This window comes from Saccostrea echinata, unplaced genomic scaffold (genome assembly GCF_033153115.1).
Source record: "Saccostrea echinata isolate AGI-Se365-2 ecotype Australia unplaced genomic scaffold, CSIRO_AGI_Sech_v1 ptg000002l, whole genome shotgun sequence".
In the NCBI taxonomy this organism is placed as follows: domain Eukaryota; kingdom Metazoa; phylum Mollusca; class Bivalvia; order Ostreida; family Ostreidae; genus Saccostrea; species Saccostrea echinata.
In genome coordinates, this window is record NW_026889751.1 from 30,280,634 (window position 1) to 30,304,792 (window position 24,159).

At 33.6% G+C, this 24,159-nt stretch overlaps 1 protein-coding gene across 1 annotated transcript in view; it reads left to right on the forward strand.

The window, feature by feature from the left end:
• Window positions 1-589: 589 nt before the first annotated feature.
• Window positions 590-24,159, forward strand: part of LOC133177255 (UTP--glucose-1-phosphate uridylyltransferase-like) — a 35,627-nt gene continuing 12,057 nt past the window's right edge. Inside the window, exons 1-8 of the mRNA XM_061312333.1 lie at window positions 590-694; window positions 12,559-12,693; window positions 14,920-15,027; window positions 15,594-15,776; window positions 17,336-17,469; window positions 17,578-17,646; window positions 17,840-17,973; window positions 19,183-19,271. Coding sequence (XP_061168317.1) covers window positions 680-694; window positions 12,559-12,693; window positions 14,920-15,027; window positions 15,594-15,776; window positions 17,336-17,469; window positions 17,578-17,646; window positions 17,840-17,973; window positions 19,183-19,271 — 867 coding nt within the window. The 5' untranslated portion in view covers window positions 590-679. The remainder of the gene's footprint in view (window positions 695-12,558; window positions 12,694-14,919; window positions 15,028-15,593; window positions 15,777-17,335; window positions 17,470-17,577; window positions 17,647-17,839; window positions 17,974-19,182; window positions 19,272-24,159) is intronic.

Below are 24,159 nucleotides of genomic sequence, written 5' to 3' on the forward strand. Positions count from 1 at the left end.
TGCTTTAAATCGTAATTTGAATTGACTAAACATAAAGTTAAAAATTATTTCTAAAACATCAAATTATCCAAATAAGATCACATTATTTTGTTTCACTATATTAATTACGAAGCATGCTGCATGAAGATGCAGAATCTATAGAGATGTGCCAAATCAATATCACTTTAATCACTGCATTCTACATGTTTTAGACTTGCTCAAGTCTCTACGTTTTTTTAATTAAATAATTCTTTGTTCAATTTTGTCTTGTTGAGCTCTGCTCTCTATCATAGTTAAATGTTATCAAACATAGATTTTTGACATCATCCAAAAAAAGTTTGAAAGAGAGCACTAAAACATAGAGACTTGAGCAAGTCTATACATGTTTTTATGCTACTGTATAACTTGATAATAAAAAGGAATTATAAACTGTAAAATGAGAGGTTATATTTCGAAATTTTAAGGAACAAAATTTGACTGCCTTTTCATTTTTTCCCAATCTTTTTCATATATATCTCATTTCGAAAGCGAATGTAAGAATTTTCACAGAAGGAATGATCTCTCTCTCTCAATTTACTGTAAATACATCGGGCTCGACATTCCTCGGAGTGGGTTGAATTTTGTGGATGTCAACTCTGCAGAAGAAAATTAGGCCAAGGTTATTTCATTGCAGTGTTGCATACTCGAGACAGAATCAAGAATGGCTGCACCAACGGTAGGAATTTTTTACATTATTTATTTGACAAGTAGTTGGACATTTTATTTTTTAAAGTAATTATTAAGGAATAGCCAGAAATTCCTCTGTTGCAGAGCTTAACTGCGTCATCAACTCCTCTTCTTCGTATTCTACAAAAAATAAGACCTTCTCACACTAAATAAGCTAACAAAAACCATAGAGCGAATTTATCTGGCTCATTAATTAATTGGCTTGGAAAAAGAAATAGTCTAAATGTATCTCATAAATAAACTGGCTTCATTTGTCTCTTCACTGCATTCTTGCATTATGCTCTCTCTCTCTCTCTCTCTACTGGGGAGGGGACACTGTAGGATACTGAAGTATCTCAAACACCAGAGTTGTGTGGAATACCAGGATGGTTAAGATTTTATGTTGAACTTTGAAGTAACCTTTGAAGATATGTTGAAGTCTCCCTGTCCTTCCTGCTGAGTTGAAGATATTGAACTACATGTATAAGAACTAAACATGCCATGAAAATGCTTATTAGAATCGTTTTCTTTATAGCTTTATTCAACAATTTTTAGCAATGAATAACAGCTAGGATGAATAGGGAAATTATTTTTTTTTCTTTAATGAAGTTATATACAATCTTTAAGAGAAACTATTTTGACAGAAATGGCAATGTATATCACTATATGTATGAGTCTTGGTACAGTGTATTTTTCTCTGTCACACCGGGACTGCGTCCTTACAGCGATCGCACGGCGTCCATAAAAAATGCAAAACGCTGAGTTGAGCACAGTAGAGTCTCCTACAGCGCTAGCGCCATGACAACACGGCGAGATCTCCACTAAACGTGGTAGGGTCGCGTAGGGTCTCCTAGAACTCCAGGGGATGCCCACACTTTGGGCATGCACAAGGTACGCGCCGTGTGATCGCGGTCTGATAGGAACGCAGTAGCAACATAGTATGATCGCCGTAGCAGTGCGGTGAGATCTCCAGCAATGCAGTGGGAGCTCCGTAGACACACCATGAAGAAGCACATGATCGCAGCATGAACACAGTGATAGTAGACTGCGCTTTCAAGGAGACCTTGTGGAGTCCTTGGAGGTATCACTGCATTTCTATTGTGCTTTTACGTGCGTCTAATGAGATAAATCGTCTTGTTATTTTTTTTACTACGATTACACAGTGACAAGGCGTTGTCACTGCGATCATTGCGCTCCCTTGGCGTTTCTACCGCGTCCGTTGGCAATCACAATGCGTTTCACAACATTGTTGGAGCGTTTTCAGCCAGTTCACAAAACAAGAGGAATGGCCTCATATTTGATCAGCAATAATTCTCCTGACCAAGAGCATGAGAGTCTTTAAAGTATAATTGTACAGTGAAAATAACACCAGAACTTGTTCTGTTGTTTCAGTGGAGTTGAGGTGGAATTACTTAAATTTTTGTAACAACTTTTCAGTGTGTACATTTTTTGCATTCGTAATAAAATCATTAAAGTAAAGTTAAAAACACATAGATCTGAATTGATAAAACTGAAAAAAGAAAGGTTTTAATAATAAAACTGTCAATAATTTAGTACTAAATTATTCAAATAGATCATTTTTAATTAATTTAAAAGAATATTTCTAAGCATAATTAGAAGATTTTTCATAACTTGAATCTTTAAAAAAATATGCTACACTCCTTCTGTATATATATCCATGGGTGAAGAACGCATTGTAAACGCAGCCAGTGTAGTGAGAACACCGTGAACGTGAGGTGACAATTAACTCCTAGCACGCCGTGAAAACTCTGCGGAAGCGCAGTCAATCCCCAAGAGATCTCCCTGAGAATGCAGTAGTACGTTGTGAGAATGCCGTAGAAATGAATGGGTCGCCATAGGGACTCTGTGACATCTTCACATTGTGAAAATTTTTATTTGTGCATTTTCCCTGCGATTCCACAGCGATTTTAAAAATTTAACAATGCCGTAATAACTCCATGGGGACGCAGCTTGGTGTGAGAGGGCCCTTAGTCATTCAGTAAAGTGGAGATTGCCTTCAGTTAAGTCAATTTAATGGTCATTCTAGGATTTTTGCATTTCATATCAATAAATTAGTCATGTGGACTTGAATGGCAAAACTGAGAAAGAGCTTACATATAGTAAAGCAGCCAACTACATTTTGTATATGCTGCATCAATATGGCATACTGGTACATGTAAGTATTTCATTCAAATGTTTCAATGAAAAGAATATTGGTGCGGGAATATTCCAGTTACTGTTTCTTAATGCAGCAAAATGCACACCTTTGGCTTGCCTCTTAAGATGCAACCAAGTTCACTGTTTACTAATATTTTAAGTGTGCAATAAACTAATGAATTGACTGCATTTTGGTTAGAAACAGCACACCTGATAGCTTATTTTTAGTTATTTAGTAAGATTTAGTGATCAATATAGATTTCTGGCAGTAGATTTGAGTCTGTTTACAGTATAAAGTATAAGCTGTTTTTGTATGTTTACTGAATAGCGGGTTATTTCAGTGGGTTGCTAATTTTGGCATACTTTAGCATTTTGGTAGTAGCCCGCTAAAATTTTAATCACTAAAATATTCAGTATTCTTCTTAGTGTTCTTTTGCAAAGTGTTCAAACCCTGTGTCTGCTAAAATAAATTACGCCAAAATTTTTTGCATGCCTTTGAGCAAGCAAAACAGCAAATTTTACACCCATCAAGAAAACTCGCTATACAATATATGATTAATCTGGCCATAGTAATAATTATATGTCCTTTGCCTTTGATCAGCAGCAGTTGTCTCCACTTCTTTCTTCAATACATTGTATTTTATGACAGCAAACAAAATTCCTGTTTCACAAAAATACCTATTCATTAAAAAGAAAGAGAGAGAGAAACAGGAAGAGATAAAAACCAAATGTTTGGTTTTCACTTGAGACAGCAGTTTTTGACAGGGATCATCAATAGTCTGGCACAATTAGAGTGACATAATTTGAGATTGCTCAGTTCCATTACATTTTGTTTACAGTTTTAAACACTCCCTCACACATTATGAAGTAGAAGATTCTTAGCAAAAGAAGTGACAGGCATGAGTCTAATGTATCAGTTCTTGGAATCTTTATTTCTGTTTATAGTTAGACAAAACCAGGGTTGGCTGGGAAATACCAGTGGTGGGAATTACCAGTGGTAAATACCGGTATTTCCCGTCCCGGGAAATATTACAAATTTTCTCTAAGCTGGGAAATACAAAGTTAAAGTTTTTTTTATTTCTTTAATTCATTCAATCTTATACAAAGTTCAAAAATAAAATAAATATAAAAACAGAAGATGAATAATATTGAATATGAATGTATCACTACTCTAGGTTCCATACCCATAAGCACTTTGAAACATTAATTTTCCCTGCTGTATAAAACTGAAGTTTTCCAATTCAAGTTTCTTTTCAGTTTTGTAAAATTATTATAAGTTTATTAATTATAAATCCAAGAACAAAACAAACTTGTTTTAATCCTTCTATAAACACTGTAGTTATTACAAACAATCATGTTGTTTTAACAAATTGCTCTGGACAGTTTTGTGCTCCTGTTTTGAGAAATAATTACCTTGAGTAGAACTGAAAGGCTTCTTCTTAGGTTTGTTATTTAAACTACACTACATTTAAGAATTTTCTTATATTCTTCTTTAGTTACATAAAAAACCCTTTTGGGATCTATGGGTTCATTTCATGGACCTTTATAGACTACATCGGACTTAAACATGAAACACATGACACTCATGACTGGTATATGAATATACTGTGTTATGATTATAATATAAAGTGAATTACGGTACTTGGAAACCAGAATTTTTTAAATCAGGGATAGTGATACCAGGTAGATATCTACATGTCAATATGAATGAAATATGTACCTATTTCTTATTTCCCAGTATTTGCCGGGAAATACCAGTAATTCCCGGTAATTACCAGTATTTCCCACCGTCCTGGGAAATATGAGTATTTCCCAGTTTTTTGCCAACCCTTGACAAAACTACATCAAGCCTAGTTTTTACTAAGGTCAGGTAGTGCAAATAAGTTTCCTCATAAGTATTTTTCATTTATTGTGCAGGCAATCCTGTGATTATTTCAAGATTTAAGGCAATTTATGTAAAACTTTGTGGGTACAGCACTAATTCTTGCACAGTTTTGTAGAAGTGCAGTTTTTGGATTACTTTGTCAGTAAATAGAAAATTTCTCATTTAATTGAGTCAATGCTATGGAGAAAAAATAATCAAAAGTAAGTTATTTTTAGACTATAACCTAGAATTTGTTATAGTTGTGTTTTTCCCCTTGGTTTTATTTTGTTGTAATCTTTAAACATATTAAAGAATTTAGAACCATTTCACTTTATCTTTAAAGCACAGTCAGAGCTAATATGGCTTGAAACTTTCTGGAAAGTCTTATACCAGCATGTTAATTATATATACATGTAGGGAAATACTTTTGAAAATTGTGTTATTGCCAATTTAAGTGGTCTGTCTAAGAATTGGTCACAGCTCAACATTATTATAAACATATCTGAATCAGATGACAAAAATGTTTATTGATAATTTTAAATACAAGGTATATACATCGTACTAAAACTCAAGCATGCATTTATTATTATATTCTTCCATTGAGATTTTGTTTTGTTTTGTTTTTTGTTGGCACAATCTATTCAAAAAGAAAATTTTCATTATCACATTATAGCAAAAAATCTGCATAACATTCTTGCAAAGGATGACTGCACTTAACGCCTGTTTTTGGGTCTTTTTCGGTTGCTTCTGTTGCTTTTATATCTAAACCTTGTTTCACTTTTGTATCTTTATGAAAGAATCCTGTCAATTTGGAACCAAATTTTAATCTTAAAATGATTTTAGACTGTGATACAATAAAATGATTCAATGTTTTTTGTCCTTACTGCTTTCCAAATATAGTGAATTTACACTTACCTGCCCTTGATTGAACATTAGATATGCATGAGAGGTGGAGCTAACATTGTAAGAATGGGTCTAAAATTAGACTTGATAAATAACAATGACATGTTTGGAAAAAAGAACGTGATCACTCTTTCCAATCTCCTTCTCCATTCTGTATGGCAAAAATACACTTCTGACTAAGGTTTCAAAACGAAATTAACAATATGAGCACGTCAATGTAATTAAAGCAGATTTTATATCAATGCCAGATGACTTGACGTGTTCGAACACAATGTCCTAGTTAGCACAAAACATGCTACCTTACAAGTCACGTGACGGAATTTAGTATTCACAAAGTTATCTGGGGTAAGAAATCACGTGGTGAATTATAATATTCAACATGTCACAATCCTTGGTTACAACACAGAGAGCGGATGTAAGAAGAAGTCGTTTTTTCTCTTTTTCACCATGAGCGCATGTTTGTCTATTAATCTCCTTTTGACACATTATTATTTATGCAAATATACAACTACTGTTAAACGTAGAACAATAGACAAACATGCGCTGACTATGTATAAAGTCAGTAAAAAAGTGGGCGTCCTCATTATCGAACGGAGATTCAAGAAATTGTGATGACCCCTGCCTTTGAAACAGATTCGAAATTCGTAAATACACACTTTTATTAAACGTAATTACATAAAGTTGTAGATTGGATGTTGACCATTCTTACAATGAAAAGAAATATGCTTGTTTTGAAAGTTTATTTTGTCGCAAATTTCGCATGTCCTTAAGTGCAGTCATCCTTTCATGATGCCTGGGAAATCACGCAAGCCACATTTTCATGACATTTTCCTACATTTCCTAAAGCAAGTAAAGTACAACCCTGTTTAGGTTAACTTAACTGATGTTAAAAGTCACTTATTTAATGATAACAATTATTTATACACTCCACAGGATTATGTGTCATTAGTGTAACTCACTTTGCTTCATTTATATATAATTATTTAAACATTCAGTTGTATACTTCCATATAGTTTAGTCATATTCATTATATCAGTCTGTGCTGTAATATTTCCACTGTCATAAATATATAGAGAGAATTTATTTTATGATTGAAGAGTTTCTTATTGACAAGTAATTCTATTGGTTGTAACCATGGTTATTTGCATTAATAAATCCAAATATGCAATTGAAAGTAGCTCACAAGAGTCCAACTGGCCATAGATTGTTAATTATTACCCTCAAGTGCTTCTGTACATTCTTTTCTTTCATGGAGGGTTGAATTTTGGTTTTTTTTTTTTTCGTTAGGGGTTGTAGGGAGCCTGTATTCTGCCACCTTACCAATGGTAAAAAGTATGTGTTTTGCCCAATTTCATACAAGAAAAAAACTACAAGACAATTGAAACCAACAAATATGGTTAAAAAATGTATGAACTCAGTAACATACATGTAAATCAGGAATTGTGTTCAGAGATTGACTGAATGTAAAATAAATCAATACTTTGCAATAAACATGATAAATACCTTACTGTGAAAAATGAAACTGTAGCACTAACTGTTCAAAAGTAGGCCAAGATTAATTAAAGTTTAAAGTAGGTCAAACTCTAAGGTCTTGAGGTTAAAAATGTTTGTATCTTTTCACAAGGAATGCACATATGACATATGGCAGCTATAGCACCAACTGTTGAAAGGTTATGGCTAAGGTTAAAGTTTTACAAAAGTAGGTCAAACTCCAAGGTCATATGATGAGATCAACAGTATTGGTTTCTATATAGAAAGGTCTTATCACAAAGAATACACAATCATGTGAAAATTTAAAGCCCTAGCACCAACCGTTCAAAAGTTATGTCCAAGGGTAAGTTGTTGCCGACAAGCAGACAGACAGACAGGCCAAAAACTATATGCCCCTGAATCTCAGATTACAGGGGCATAAATTCATACAATAAAACAGTTACTGACTTTTGTTTTAGATATTATAAGGATTTATCAATCCAAAGAAGTATGATATCAACCTCAGTCAATATCATGTTTCTTTGCATTCACATAAATCCTCATAAAACCCTCAACAAAAATCAGTAATGTTTGATATCATCAATATCAAATTTATCAGTGACAGCTGAATAAAAATTTGGGAAGTATATCATGTATATATGTCTCTAAACCTTTTGTTAGATATATATAAGTGCTTGAAAGCTGGAGAAATGTGACTAAGTCAAATTGATAAAGATAGGTGACAAAGAAATTCCACTCTGGAATGAACAATTATCTCTTCCCTCTTCCTTGAATTAAGGAGATTATATTTGCTCTTTTCCTTTATGTAATACATATTTATCAAATTGATAATCCCCCAAAGGATGTGATCATGTCTGCACTACAGACACTTGATGTTATGCTGTTTTTTTTTCTTAGCACCAAAATAACCCCTTACCAAATCATGTGATTTATTTGGTAGGGGGTTATTCTTTTTTTCTGATAGGAAAATTAATCAAGCACCTGTGGTGTGGACTGTTTCCTAGCATTTGAGATCGAGCTGTGACATGCAAAGTTTTACCTGTATCCTAGGAGTATGAAAAAAAAAACTTGCTGATGGATTAGTTAAATAAAAGTGAATTTCAAAGTAAAATAAGATAAAAATAATAGATATAAATGTGACCTGACTTTACCTGTCTGGGTTCAGCTGAAGATTTATTCAGGATTTGGTCTGATCTATAAATGTATCAATTTCTACGCAGTTTGGGAATGTTAGAACGATCCATTCATACATTCTACATAGCTCACCTGTACACAGAGTAATCAGTGATCTTTACAACAGTCAGAGAATGTAACGATCCATTCATACATACATGTACTACATAGCTCACTTGTTTACAGAGTAATAAAATGATATTTTATATGATTGTTTATTGAACTGATACAGTTAGGAGCAGGTACAAGACTTGTGATTGAATAAAGGAACAATTGTTGAAATAAAATTTAGGAAAATTAGCCCTTATAACAGGAAGAATCTCTGAGAGTTTAAATAATACATGTAAGCAGGTGTTCGTTGTTTTCCTTTTTCTTTTCTCAAAGAGAAGAGCATTGGATTTGACAAATTATAAGAATATAGGTATTAGAGGCATAACATATAATAAAATGAAAGGTTGTTCGTTATACGTTGTATTACACCCATAACATTAAGACATTATAAATAGAGTTAATAGACCATTTTCTAGTATAAATGCTGACCTAAATTTGACGCATTAATTTTTGGCTCAGTCTTTGCTATTAACCTTCTAGTAATTGGTGCTTATGTATTAACAGAAGTTTGTATGACAGAATTCAATTTTGGTGCCCCAAGTAAGAATTGGATTTGTTGATGTGTGTTTATTGCTATTGGGCTAGCTCTACATGCCCCTGTTTTTTCTATATTCCACTTTTTAAGACCATGCAATTTAGTATATATATTAGTCATTTTGCATGTGGACACAAAGATATTTTAATTAAATTTCAGTGGTGTAATGAAAGGTGAGCTATTTAGGCCTTTGTTATTTGTGATATTTATAGCCTTATCTCCACATAAAACATCCCCTAGGTAAGATGATAAGTGGTTTGTACTGAACAGGTAAATCGGGGGAAAACTAGGCCAAGACAGACATGGCAGCTACACAGAACTTAGTGAGTATATAATATATATACCCCCCCAAACCATAAACTTTGGAAAGCCTTTATATAAGTCCATCTATCCTAGAACATGTAGGATATGATGGTGCTTTTATTTCTGTTTACATCAGTGCATTCAGCTAATCTGTCAAATTGTTTTGTCACCTGTAGTGTTTAATTCATATGTACAGTCTTTCTTTATTTATAGTCCCATTTGTGTTTGTTTTAGGTCATGAAAATTGAAGATTTTCTTTTTTAAAGCAAATTATCTTTTAAGATGGACCCAGGTGTTATAAATCTAAATATTTGTTGTGTTTGTTTGTTTAATCAGTTGTGTGGATTGAGTGTTTGTAGGTTATTCTTCTGAGTTATAAGTCACCTGCAGGGAAATTACGTTCACTGTCCATGTACCAGTTTTCCCACAAACTTTGGTCAGAAATAACATCTACATTGTTTTACAAAACTAGTTTCTCTACCTGTATAGAGAATAATGTATTCAGATTTCCTAAGATAACATTAAATATATATATTTTCATGCATCATACTGGAAGGAAAAATTGATACAATTTATTATTATGAGCTTAATTAAGTATGGAGATGAGAGCTGGATCCTTGCTTAAACTCAGTTTTGGAGTTGTGCACAATTACATAATCTACATGTAGATTAGCAAATTTAAGTAAGCTAATATTATATATGTATAGCCCCCCCCCCCCCCCCCAAAAAAAAAAATAAAATAAAAATGCCTCCTCATCCATTTAACATGTTTAAGCATTTCCAATTTAAAAGCTACAAGTATTCAAGTTAAACTGCATAACCTGGGTTGGCACAGTTTATCACGCAGTAGCTTTATAAACCACAAAACGGTTGATAAAAAAGCGTAATAAACTGTTCCAACCCAGCTAGCTGGGTTATACTTTTTCTTTGCCTAAAAGAGTTTTAAAAAATGAGGTTAAATTGACTTTCCTCTTCATTTCGGTTTGTAATGATTTGGGCCATGGATATCGGCCTGGGTAGCTCAGTTGGTAGAGCACCTGACTAGTGATACAGGGGTACTGGGTTCGATTCCCAGTCCAGCCATACATTTTCTCCTTTCCTGTTACAGATTTGGTGCCGTTGACCACCCCTGGACTTGCAGGTGAAAGTTCTGCCAGGGGCTAATAAGAACTTGGGTTGTGTCTTCCAGGGCAAAGACAATTAAAGAGGGAGTAATGTAATGGTTTGGGCTGTGGATATCGGCCTGGGTAGCTCAGTCCGTAGAGCACCTGACTAGTGATGCAGGGGTCCCAGGTTCTATTCCTGGTCCAGCCATACATTTATTCCTTTCCTGTTACAGGTTTATTGTTTTAGTCACCTAAGAAACCATAAGTGATTTTGATATATATACATGGAAAATATTCTGTTAAGAATCTTAGTGAAGTGTTTCAGTAAATCCTGTGAAATGCTGATTGATGTAGATTGTTAGATTAAAGGTCTTCCATTGATGAAGTGTTTTGAACAAACCTGGACACATGTGCACTTCATTGATTTAAGGTAGAATGAGTTATGGAGGTGTGGATATATGTGTTCAAAAATCCAGTTTGATCTTAAGGATGATATTAAACAATTGAATTCAGAGACAACAGCTGGAGAAGAGATGAGAAAATTTATATAATGACATGGTCCACCAATAAATGTGTCTAACAGCTGATTTGTTATGGAGTGTTCATTTACAGGATTGGGTGATAGTCCGTGGTGAATTAAGATCATTGTGTTTCTGGGAGATTATGATGGATCTTCTGGACTTGGTATACATTTTAGTTATTTTAAGGAAGAGCAGTATATTTTTTTAAGGGGTATTTAATGGGGAGGTAATCCAAGGTACACAAGAATTGTTTTCACAGAAGCTGTGGACTTCTGTAGGCAATGTGTGTTTTTATATTACCAATGCAATAATTTTTCAAAAGGGAATGATGGTTACTGTAAATGCACATTTTATTCGTAAAACACTTAAATGCTAAGTTCAATTTCACCAAATTTAATCTTGCTATGAAGAATAAAATCTTTGGTATCAATACCTTGAATAACTTAATTCATCGAAAGCTTGGTTTTGAGTGAACAATTACAGAATTATTTCTCTTTGCATAGGCTTTTTATTACAATTGTAAGACCTAATGATTTGAAGAATTATTATTGCAATTGAAAGACATATTAAATTATTCTTACTATTGAAGACTTACTGAATTATTATCACAATTGTAATTAAGACATAATGAATTATTATTAAAATGGTAAGACCTAATGAATTATTTTTATTACAATCATGCTATGTACTGAATTATTATTATACTTGTAAGATGTAGTGAATTATTATTATACTTGTAAGATGTAGTGAATTATTATATAAATATTGCATGTAGTTGAGTGTAACATTGAAAATTTTCACCCCAAGAAAACCATTGTCAACCGAGGCGCAGCCTCGGTTGACAATGGTTTTCTTGGGGTGAAAATTTTCAATGTTACACTCAACTACATGCGATATTTATTATATTATACTGAATGTTTTATACAAATACATATAACAGTGAACCTTGCGCGCATAAATTCTGCGCAGTCACTATTTTTTGGAATATCACCCGTCGTCAAGCAATGTTGACTGTTGCTACGCTGGAGGGCGTGGCTTCAACATTCAGCGGGTAATAGTGTTTTTTAACAAATGTTTCTCGACGAATCAGATTCAACTAATTTACATGAAAGTATAATATTATTATATATAGTTGACACAGTATGTGTGTTCATGTAATACATGTGATATACTAATTTCCTTTTTCAGTTAACATATGTAATTGTATTACAATTACAAAGTGAATTTTTTGCGAGGCACAAATTTAGCAACTTTCCCTAAAAAATTGATATAGTATCTTTAGCATGTTTAGTGAGACATAATTTTAGCCATTTTATTATGCCAGGTTATTTACATTAATTAGTGATATTCAATTTCAGGAATCTCAACTCTCTCACTAGTAATACCAAAATTGACTCCATGCTGAAAGTTCTGCTTATCATACAATATGTCCATGCATGTAATATTCAGTCAACGTATTAATCCATTCGCTTGTTTTCCTGAGCAGATCATCCAGATTAGAATGAAGCGTCTGGGTAACCGAAGCATACCTTTTATAATTGGTACTGTAGATAAAAATGTAAATTCTGTTCTCAATATATCATGTCTGGAAGATGGAGCTTTGGAATTATTGGTGTCCAGATTCCCTAGGCTCAAATGTATTAGTTTATTCTTTCAGTCAGCAGTTGACTTACAATTGTAATATTTGAAGTCCACATATATCTTTTTCAGTCGGCATTTGTGCGAGGGCATCGGAGGACAGGAAGTGATATTCAGTTCATCGAGAGAACCCGTCTAGATGCCCAGAAAGCCATGAACAAGGAGCTGCAGAAGCTGATCCAGACAGCGCCACCTGGATTACAGGAGGTAAGTAAATCAGGGGAGATCATACTTAATGAACAACAGTGAAACAGGAGCAGGTTACATACATGTAGATAAATCACAGATTTTACCTGTGAATTATATATTTGACAAATGTCTTTATGAATTTGCTGATGCATGTCTAAAAAACAGCTAGATTGATTGCATACATATTGCAGATATGCTTGGATCTTCTGGTTGATCAGATTTGCCCCCCTCCCAAAAATAGAAAGAAAAACAAAATGTGTTTTTGAAACACTGATGCCCCGTATGGCAACTTATAGCAACGGTTAAGCTTTCTGAAATGCAAATAAAATATGTTGGTACCCAACGTAAGGTCTTGTCTCGAGGAATATATCTGTGAAATATGAAAGCCCTAGCAGCAACAAGATCAAGGTCAAATGTTAAAAATTAGTGGTGCCTTAGGAAAGGCCTTCTCACAAGAAATATACAGGTGAAATGTGAAAGCTGAAGAACCAATCGTTCAAAAGTTATGACCAAGGTTAAAGTTTTCAAAAGTAGGTCAAACTCCAAGGTCAAGGTCAATGAATTACAATTGTTGGTATCCAAAGGAAGGTCTTGTCACAAGGAAAAAACATGTTAAATATGAAAGCCGTAGCAAAAACTTTTCAAAAGTTGTGTCCAAGGTTAAAGTTTTCCAAATGTAGGTCAAAGTCCAAGGTCAAGGTCAAAGGGTCATAGTTGTTGGTATCCAAAGGAAGGTCTTGTCACAAGGGTTACATATGTGAAAATGTGAAAGCCCTAGCACCAGTCGTTCAAAAGTAATGGTCAATGTTAAAGTTTTTCAAAAGTAGGTCAAACTCCAAGGTCAAGGTCAAATGGTCAAAGTTGTTGGTATCCAAAGGAAAGTCTTGTTAAAAGGATTACACATGTGAAGTATGAAAGTCCTAACTCCAACTGTTCAAAAGTTATGTCCAAGGTTAAAAGTTAGGTAAAATTTTGTAAAACTAGGTCAAACTCCAAGGTCAAGGTCAAAAAGTCAAATATGGTGGTACCCAAAGAAAGGTCTTATTACAAGGAATACACATGTGAACTATGAAAGCCATAGTTCCAACCAATCAAAAGTTATGGGCAATGTTAAAGTTTTTGCGGACAAACAGATAAACAGACAAAAACAGAACAGACAGACGGACGGACACGGCAAAAACTTCATACCCCCGAATCTTCGATATGGGGGCATAAAAATGCCCTTATTTGCAATGTCAATAACTTTTCTATTTGTTTTTTTATTATGTACTTTGTATATACCATCTAATTTATCTGTAATCAGTTTTCATTCAAAATCATTCAAACATTGCCTTGATCTTGTTCATACCAATGATGAAGCGGTACACGTCCAGCGTTAAACAAATTTGAGGACTATTTTCTCGGTTTCCTTTGGTTGAATATGATCACTTGTGTTTTAAAGTTTATAGAGCGTGCTTTATCTATAAACTCCTAGGTGGATGTTGTGCAGTAATGTCCTGATGCCAGATGAATGATATACCACTGGAATCTATATACTATGTATTCTGGCTCAGTGATGCAGGTCTGGACTATATGTTGTCCTTATGTAATATGTTATCCATCACCTTACCAAATAATGAATTCTGACTTTGTTAAATATTCAGTTCAAATTCAGCAGATAATTTTTATCCCATCTGATTCAGAAGTAATTCTGTTTGACAAATAACATTAAAATATGTGTGTGTTTAACAGAGGATTTGGGTGGAATTTGATGAGTTCGAGAATTTTTTGTTTTAAAGAGAATAAGGGTGGTGTTTGAAGAGTTTGAGCTTTTGTTTTTTTTATACAATTCACGTGGAGTTTAATGAGTTTGAGAATCTTTTGTTTTACATTTAAAATTAGGGTGAAGTTTGAAGAGTTTTAGAGCCGTTTATTTTACAGAGAATGCAGGCAGAGTTAGTCAATGACAAGTTGAGTTTTTGTTTTACAGAGAATTTGGGCGGAGTTGGATGAGTTTGATTTTTGTATTACAGAGAATTCAGGCAGAGTTTGACAAGTTTGAGGTTTTGTTTTACAGAGAATTCAGGCAGAGTTTGACAAGTTTAAGCTTTTGTTTTAAAGAAAATTTGGGCCAAGTTTGATGTGTTAAAGTTTATTTTTACTGAGAATTAGCATGGAATTTGAGGATTTTAGAAAAAAAAATTGAGTTTCTGTTTTACAGAGAATTTGGGCAGAGTTTGACAAGTTTGAGTTTTTGTTTTACAGAGAATTCGGGCAGAGTTTGACGAGTTTGAGAAGCTGTTCGGGCGATACCTACAGGAGGCTGGTCACGCCATCCAATGGGAGAAGATCAGACTAGCTTCACAGGAAGCCGTAAGTTTTCATTAATTATTTTTAGCAAGCTTATAGTTCTGTGTAAATAATATATACAATTTGTAGATGGAAGATACTGTGTTTACTTAAAAAAGCAGGCTTCATATTTTAGTGGATATGATGCACAATAATGCAGTAATTCATGAATACCGTTAATAAATTATTTATTTAATAAATATAATACACAGCAAGGACATGTGTAGCGCTTATTCATAATTATGCCAACCACTTAATATCCAGTCATTGCATAAATTTTGAATACATCAATTTATGTACATGTACAGTAATATGCTAAGACTTGGTATAAGTGTGATTAAAGGCTTACAAAAAACAAATTTTTGTGTTTATGAGGTTAAATTTAGACACAAGAAGTTACAACAAGCAGTCTTTTTAAGCTGTATATATATTAATTCAAGTATTTAGATTAAGTAGATTAAGAGATGTCATATATGCATTAACTAATTTTGCCCTCAAGCACAGAATGTAAAATGCATTACTGGTATCTTTTTTTTTTTAAATCCTGCCAGCCATCTTTTGATTTTATCTTTTGAATATTGATTTGTCAGGTAAAGATGTACAATGAATTAAAAGTTCCAGAAACCAGCTCCATTAAAGACCAGCTGAATAAACTGGTGGTCGTCAAGTTAAATGGAGGGCTGGGAACTAGTATGGGATGTAAAGGACCAAAGAGCATTATAAGTGTCAGAAATGATCTGACATTTCTGGATCTGACTGTTCAACAGATAGAGGTATAGATCATGCTTTGATGTCAGAGTGTCATGGTTACTCTGTGATGTCACTGTCAGGGCTGCATGCATTCAAGATCATAGCTGCTATGTAGCTCTGGTTAGAGCTACGATCTTGAAAGATATGCTAGCCCTGCCTTTCTGTAGGGATAACAAGACTAGCTACAATTAAGCCAAATATTTAATCTGGTATGCAGTCTAGGAAAGTGGGAAATTGAAATATAAATATTAATAATGATTATAATAAGAAAAAATCAATATAATCAAATTTAACATAGTGTAAAAGAAAATTTAGAATGCTTCTAATATACAATATGTATAATTGTTCTGTGACACCCCCCCCCCCCCCAGAACAGAGGAATTGCTGGTTCTGGTAGGTTACACAATCTTACATCTTTCATCTATGCATTGGTCTCAGTTGACTAAAGTATCTTAAAACTTAAATGAGAATTAAATAACAGATTGGTGTCATAAATACTATTTTTGATGGATCTATCATTAATTTTTGAGCATTACATCAATACATGATTGCAATACACGTACGATGTTTGATTCACAGTGCCAATGCAATTTTACAGACATGGTTATCTTTAGTAAAGTTAAGTAATTTTAAAAATTAGCCAAAAAAAAATTCATTTGCAATTACCAGAAAGTGTGAAAAAAATGGCTTGTCTCTTTTCATTCATGGGTAAAGTCCATCGAGGCCTAGAAGATAATTGATTTTGCAAGGCAATCAATGGGCCCTATAATTAGAGTAAAATACCGATATAGCACAAGAAAAACTGTACATAATTTGGAGGTTCATTCTGAAGTTTATAAAATTATACTTTTATCCTCATGATCGACGACGATCTTACTGTGGCGCTAATATTTTATTGTGGTGGAACTATGTCACTGATTTTATAACTGTGGCGCTAACAATTTAACTGTTAAATGGATCATGTATCAAATTATGAACTTTGAATAATGACAGTTTTATGTCTTAAACATGATACCGGTAATATATATATGCTATGGATGTTTTCTACATTGATGATGATTATAATTATAGATTTATACAGTCAAACTTTGTTATAGAAAGTCAGTTATAAGGGAATTTTTTATGAATTCCTTACTAGGCAACTTTTTACTATGTTCCTTTTATGGATATTAAGAATCTCAGTTACAGGGAAGCAAAATTCAAGGTCCCTGTGACTCACTTATAAGGTAGCTGCAATAATGTAGCCCTCTCCGATTTTTTTTTTTTTTTTTTGGGAGAAGGCAACAACTCCTTAGGATCTCGGTAATGGTGCAAGTGCAGGAGTGATTCACTCCTGTCTCCTGAAAATATCAGATTAAAAAAAATCTGAGAGGGCTACATTATTGCAGGTATTATAGGTAAGTTTTTTGCTGTAAATGTCTTTGACATGCACAATGATGTCATTTGCAAAACACTGTCCTATCTTTGGATTGTAACAGTCTTATGGCTTTATGTGATCATACTTAGAGTCTGAAGTTGAATATACACTGAAAGTAAAACAGAGAAAAAAAATGAATCCAAATATTGGAATTTCTGATTTCAGCACTTAAACAAAACATATGGTACGGATGTCCCATTGGTTTTGATGAACTCATTCAACACTGATGAAGACACCGAAAAAATTCTCAAAAAATACAGCCAGGTCAAGGTCAAAATCTTCACCTTTAACCAGAGCAGGTTAGTGAGCCCATATCTTCTGCAGATTCTTGGAACTGTGTCTGTTTATCTAATTTTGCAGTCTTAATTCACATTTTTAGTAATCAATTTTTTTTCTATTCTTTGCAGGTATCCACGAATTAGTCGAGAATCCCTGTTACCAATAGCAGCAAATTTCAGTGCAGATTATCTAGAGAGGTTAGTTATTTCTCAGTAAATGCATATTAGTTATCTCATTTTATAAATAAACAACTGCATATTAGTTATCTCATTTTATAAATAAATAACTGCATATTAGTTATCTCAGTTTGTAAATGAATAACCACATTTTAGTTATTTCAGTTGCTACTGTAACATACTGATACACATATTTTTGTGTATATATTTTTAGCTGGTACCCCCCAGGTCATGGCGATGTTTACCAGAGCTTAGCCAACTCCAACCTATTGGACCAGTTTATCAAAGATGGCAAGAAATACCTCTTCATGTCCAACATTGACAATCTTGGGGCAACAGTAGACTTGAGTATCCTTTGATGCAGTGTCAGTTTAACAATTATAAACATGTACCAGGAAATGAAGTGTGGGCAAGAAAGATGAAAAAAGAAGTAATTAAGCTTTCTTCAAGTACATTTTAGTCACCTGCAGAGCAGAGCGAGACTTAGAGATCACTTTACCTGGAGTCTGTCTGTCCTCCATCTGTCTGTCACACCCTATATCTTGAGAACTGTACGATGTATAGATTTAATATTTTGCATATAGCATGGCACTATGGCTTTTGTAAAATACCAAAGTTACCTACCTGGTGACCTTTGAGCCTGACCTTTTACCTTTACAGAATAGCATTTTAACATTTTAGAGGTAAGTCTGTGCTATGTAGTATATGCACTGTTTGTTTTAAGATATTTAAAATAAAAATACCAGCGTGACTATCAACTTGACCTTGATCTTTGACCTCCTTTGCAAAAATACTTGGAACATTTAATTTAAAACTTAATTTGTCTTTTAGGCAGAGTTTCAATAACTTGCATATATATCATTTCAGGAAACTGTTCCTTTAAACTGTTTATTATACCACACAAACTGAAATTTAAATACTATGCAAATACTATGCATTCAAGTACATCAGGATCTGTATACCAAAATAGTAAATTGTAGGTGGACAACTGCAGTGAAGACAGACTGAAAGCTCTCTCTAGAATGAATCTGGGGGATTGTTGGATTAAACACATGTGAATAAAGTGATAAATAATTATTTCTGATACTTCTATTTCATTATTCATTTTAACTTTGGGGGTTGGGGATCGAATCATAATTTTATTTGTCACATATTTTATGATAATTGCCATTCTGTGAAAGTCTTTCTATCTGTGGATTTTATTTTTTCTTTGCAGGCAGATACATGAATTTTAATACTAATAGCAAATGAATAACTGACCACTCTGTAAGATTTATTTACATCTTTAATGATTAAAAAAGCAAGTGACACACGTATTCCTTGGAAAACTCTAGTTTTTTACTGTAATGGCAGAGTGGACTTGTAAAATTTCAAAAGGGGTAGGAAATGATCTGAATCAGCATTATAAAGGGAATATAGATCTTATCTATTAGTTTATCTGTTTCTTATTCATTTCTATAATAAAATACTTGTTCAGAGATGATTTATTGCTTCATTGATGCAAAGAGACTGCCAAGAGCCTGATTAATTGTTAAAAATTCCTGACCAGTTTTTCAGATATTTTAAATTTTCTGTTGAACCCCAACTCAGGGCCAGCTCCGGAATTTGTGATGGAAGTCACTGAGAAAACAAGGGCTGATGTAAAGGTACACAAAAATATATAGTATACAGGCATGTAGCAAGGAGGGATATGAAGTGCATTCATAGATTGAATGCCTTGAGGCCCATAGTAGGTCCAAAGCAAAACCATGGAGGGGGGGGGGGGGGGTCTGAGGGGTGAAGCTACACAGTAACTCTACTGTTTTATCAAATTTTTCACACATTTTTCCAGCAAAAAATCTTGTTAAATTGGCTTTTATTAGCTCACCTGAGCCAAAGGCTCAAGTGAGCTTTTCTGATCACATTTTGTCTGGCATCCGTCTGTCTGTCTAGCTGTCTGTCCGTCTGTAAACTTTTCACATTTTCGACTTCTTCTCAAGAACCACTGGGCCAATTTCAACCAAACTTGCCTCAAAGTATCCTTAGGTAAGGGGATTCAAATTTGTTCATATGAAGAGCCATACCCTCTTCCAAGGGGAAATAATTACAAATTGGTCAAAAATTAATAGCATCTTTTAAAAATATTTTTCTCAAGAACCACTCCGTCAGGAAAGATGAAACTCATGTGGAATCATCCTCAGGTAGTGTAGATTCAAGTTTGTTAAAATCAGGACCCCCGGGGTGGGTGGGGCCACAATGGGGGGCCAAAGTTTTACATAGGAATATATAGGTAAAAATCTTTAAAAATCTTCTTCTCAAGAACAGCAAAGCCATGATGTGTCATATTGATATGGAAGCATCCTCAGGTAGTGTAGATTCAAGTTTTTAAAAATCAGGACCCCCGGGGTAGGGTGGGGCCACAATGGAGGATCAAAGTTTTACTTAGGAATATTTAGGAAAAAATCTTTAAAAATTTTCTTCTCAAGAACAGCAAAGCCATGATGTGTCATATTAATATAGAAGCATCCTTAGGTAGTGTAGATTCAACTTTGTTCAAATAATGACCCACGGGGGTAGGGTGGGGTCACAATGGGGGGTCAAAGTTTTACATAGGAATATATGGGGGAAAAATCTTTAAAAATCTTCTTCTCAAGAACAGCAAAGCCATGATTGGTCATATTGATAAGGAAGCATCTTCAGGTATTGCAGATTCAAATTTATTAAAATCATGACCCCCAGGGGTAGGGTGGGGTCACAATGGGGGATCAAAGTTTACTTAGAAATATATAGGAAAAAATCTTTAAAATCTTCTTCTCAAGAACAGCAAAGTTATGATTGGTCATATTGATATGGAAGCATTCTCAGGTAGTGTAGATTCAAGTTTGTTAAAATCATGACCCCCAGGGGTAGTGAAGGGCCACAATGGGGAATCAAGTTTTGAACAAAGGGATAAATAGGAAAAAATCTTTAAAAATCTTCTGCTCAAGAACAGCAAAGCCATTTCTTATATTGATATGGAAGCATCCTCAAGTAGTTTAAAATTCAAGCCCTTCGCCGCCCCCCCCCCCCTTAAACTTTTCAATACTGAACTGATTTGTTCCTTTTTTTAGCCAATGTGCTCAGGTGAGCGATGTGGCCCATGGGCCTCTTGTTAAGGATGTAAAGGATTTCACACAATATTCATTTATTTGAGCATCTTTAATGCAAACATGATTACCTCTGTGAAGACTTATTGTATGTATTCTATAGTTATAAGGTTAAATATTTTACGTTGGTGAAAGATTCTTTCATAATAGTACAGATTTATACTTCTCTAATCACCCCTGCCCCTCTTTCTTTCTGTGATCAACATTACTATTATTACCATTTTACTCTTTGTAAAAAATATATGTATGCATTTGCATAAAGCTTGTAGCTACGTGCCTGGTATATATGCTGTAAACCAAGTACAGTACTATATTTGACATTCTTCACAAATTATTAATTTTCACTACCGCGGATTCATCTGTCATAAACCTTTTAAAGTGTTTGACTGATTAATAACCATAAGTCTGCTAGATGGAGTTGTGAGTCTTGCAGATATTTATTGCATAAATAAAAGCTGGGTTACAAAATATGACAAGCTAAAGTTAAATTAATATAAGGATGCCATATATTAACAGTACCTGATATTTAATGTCCTTCATGACAGAAGAGCTGATGTCCTATTAAAAATGGGGAAAAACATTCATTGAAAACACTTGTTCATACATCAGCTTTTGTTTAATAACAGTGATTTTGAGAGAAACATGAAATCTGATTATTTTATCAACTGCTTTAAGTTTTATAAACACTCTCAGGCATGTGGAATCATTCTTCAGAGTGGAGGAGACCAGTCAGATAAATGTCCATTTTAGTTAGTGTGCTGTACATTTTAATTACTGTAAACCAATTTTTATTCGCAAGCGAAAAATTTCCACGAGTTTTGCAGCCTTCTTTTACTCACGAATCAATTATTCACCTATGTATTTACGCATAATATTGCCTCAGTTGTGAAAATTAGTAGTCTTGGATGGATTCCAAACTGAAGAACCGCGAGTAAAAGATGTCGGGATGGATTCCAAACTGAAGAACCGCGAGTAAAAGATTTCGGGATGGATTCCAAACTGAAGAACCGTGAATAAAAGATGTCGGGAATAATAACTGGTTTACAGTAGTGTGCTGTACGTTTTAATTTTTTACATTTTTATGCATGAAAAGCACGCTATATTGCTAAGTAGAGTAAGTCTTTTTATGCAGATATTATTGCGCTGTGTGATTAGGTCCGGTAATGACCTATGACCTCTGAAAAACTTCATACAGGGGTGCGTTCAAGAGTGTAGCTGCTATGTAGCATCTACGTAAAGATACGCTCTTGAACGGAGAGCTAGCCTAGCCGCTACTTAGGGAGAGCTAGCATAAATATTTGATGCTAAGTACCAAATCCAAGATGGCCTCCTTAGTTACAACTTTGCAGCACATATGATTTTAACTTTATGGGGAATTATTTTGTACATCTTAGCATATTAAAGGACTTGTCCCATGTTTCTCAATTACTTGAAATTATTAAGCATATTATGTCCCTTATGATCATAGTTTATAAATGTCGTGTTTTTATTGTGGAGATAACGCGGTAATTAAACATTATTGATTAAAATAAAAACCCTCAGTTGAAAATCCAAGTTAATTAGATAGCAATCACATGACCATGATATGTCATATGCGACAATGGCTGATCAGCTGTTTACGTTAACCTTACTAAAATGTACGCGATGCAAATGGGATTTTCTGTGTTATGAACGACCAAATCACTGATTTTATCTGTATGAAGTTGAATATTCAACCTTTCTTTTAACTGTTAGCAAGAAAAATTACGGAAAATATATGTAAACATGGTAAATTAACCTGTTAACAGTGATGATAGCAAGGGAGACGAGCGATTAAGGCGAAGAAACTCGCCTGGACAATATAATTACATTGTATATAATTTGTCATCTTATCACATGTACATGTATTAACCAACCTTATTCTCAAATTTAAAATTACAGAACTTTGTTAATTCATTTTATTTAATAATCTTAAATCAAATCATAATGTAAATACTTGAGCCACTGAATCGTCATTGAAATCAAAAGGGGAACGCTGGACCGGGGTAATTGATAATAATACCTATAGTTTGAAAAGGTGGTGGGATCTTTACTAATTATCCTTTCTTCTATAATCATATACATGTTCTAGTTACTGTTATTAAAACTGTCAAGCTCTGCAATAAATCAGCAAGTTTTTTTCGAGATTTAAAATTTTTATTTTCTTAATACTAACATCATTACACCATGTATACCTACACTGTAGTCCGTTTATAATATTTACATGCATATAGTTATAAATTCATCTTTAAATAAATGTTTACACTAAATTAGAACAAGTTCATACTTCTATAGTTATTGAAAAGCATGTAAGATTCAGAATTTTCCTTATTACCCTGCATTTACCGTTGATAACTTTGTTAGTTTCTGATCTCACTATCACTGAATTGTTGCATATGACGTCACTGCAGTATGGCGCCGAAATCCGATTGAAATATGCATATCGCCCTATTTGAATTTCAACTCTAAATTACTCTTAAAATATGCTTACAACAACCTTTATTTTATTCAATATTTTAATAAACAAGGTTGTAGATTATATTTTTCATAAAATTATGGATTTTTTAAAAACATGGGACAAGTCCTTTAAATGTATATTTACATAATTATATATTTCCACTTGAAATAAACTTTTTTTGCTCCAAAAATAAGTTTATACTGATATATTTATATTCAAAATTTAACACTTAGCGGCTAGGTTAGATGTTCATTCAATAGAGATAGATATCTACAACCTAGCTGTTAGATTAGCCGCTACGATCTTGAACGCAGCCCAGGTATGAAGATATTTGCTCTCTGCATGTTTATATGACAGAGAGATAGCACAAATGTATATATTAGAAAATGAAAAAAATTATATTCCTAAATAATCTTGTTTAAAAGATTCAAAAGCCTATTTGACTTTTCTTGAAATGTTTTATCAGGCATTAATTTACATTGTACATTTATTAACACCATACAGTATTTTAGATTCCAAAGCATCTTATTTGCATATACAGCAATTTTACACATTCTCCCTGGGGGAGAACATCCAAATTCATATGAAATATAGAGCTTACCTCTTTCAATGCTGTAAAATTGATATTTCACAAGAGATGTTTCAAAAATCTAGTAAATAAAATTTTGGTGTAGAATACCCTTGAACTAGTACAATTTTTTTTTTTTTTTTTTTTTTTTTGCCAGAAAAGCATGACTTATCAGTGTCAGCAAATAGATAATAATCCATGGATGTTTGGATCTCTATCATTTCATCTGCATGTTCATGAATTAAATGTGAAAGTAAAAAAAAGTATAAATGAAACTAAATTAAATTAAAAATAATGTTGATGATTTTTATTTTGTTGATTGAAAACTGTCAAAGATCATCATAATTATGTTCCCCAAACGAAGT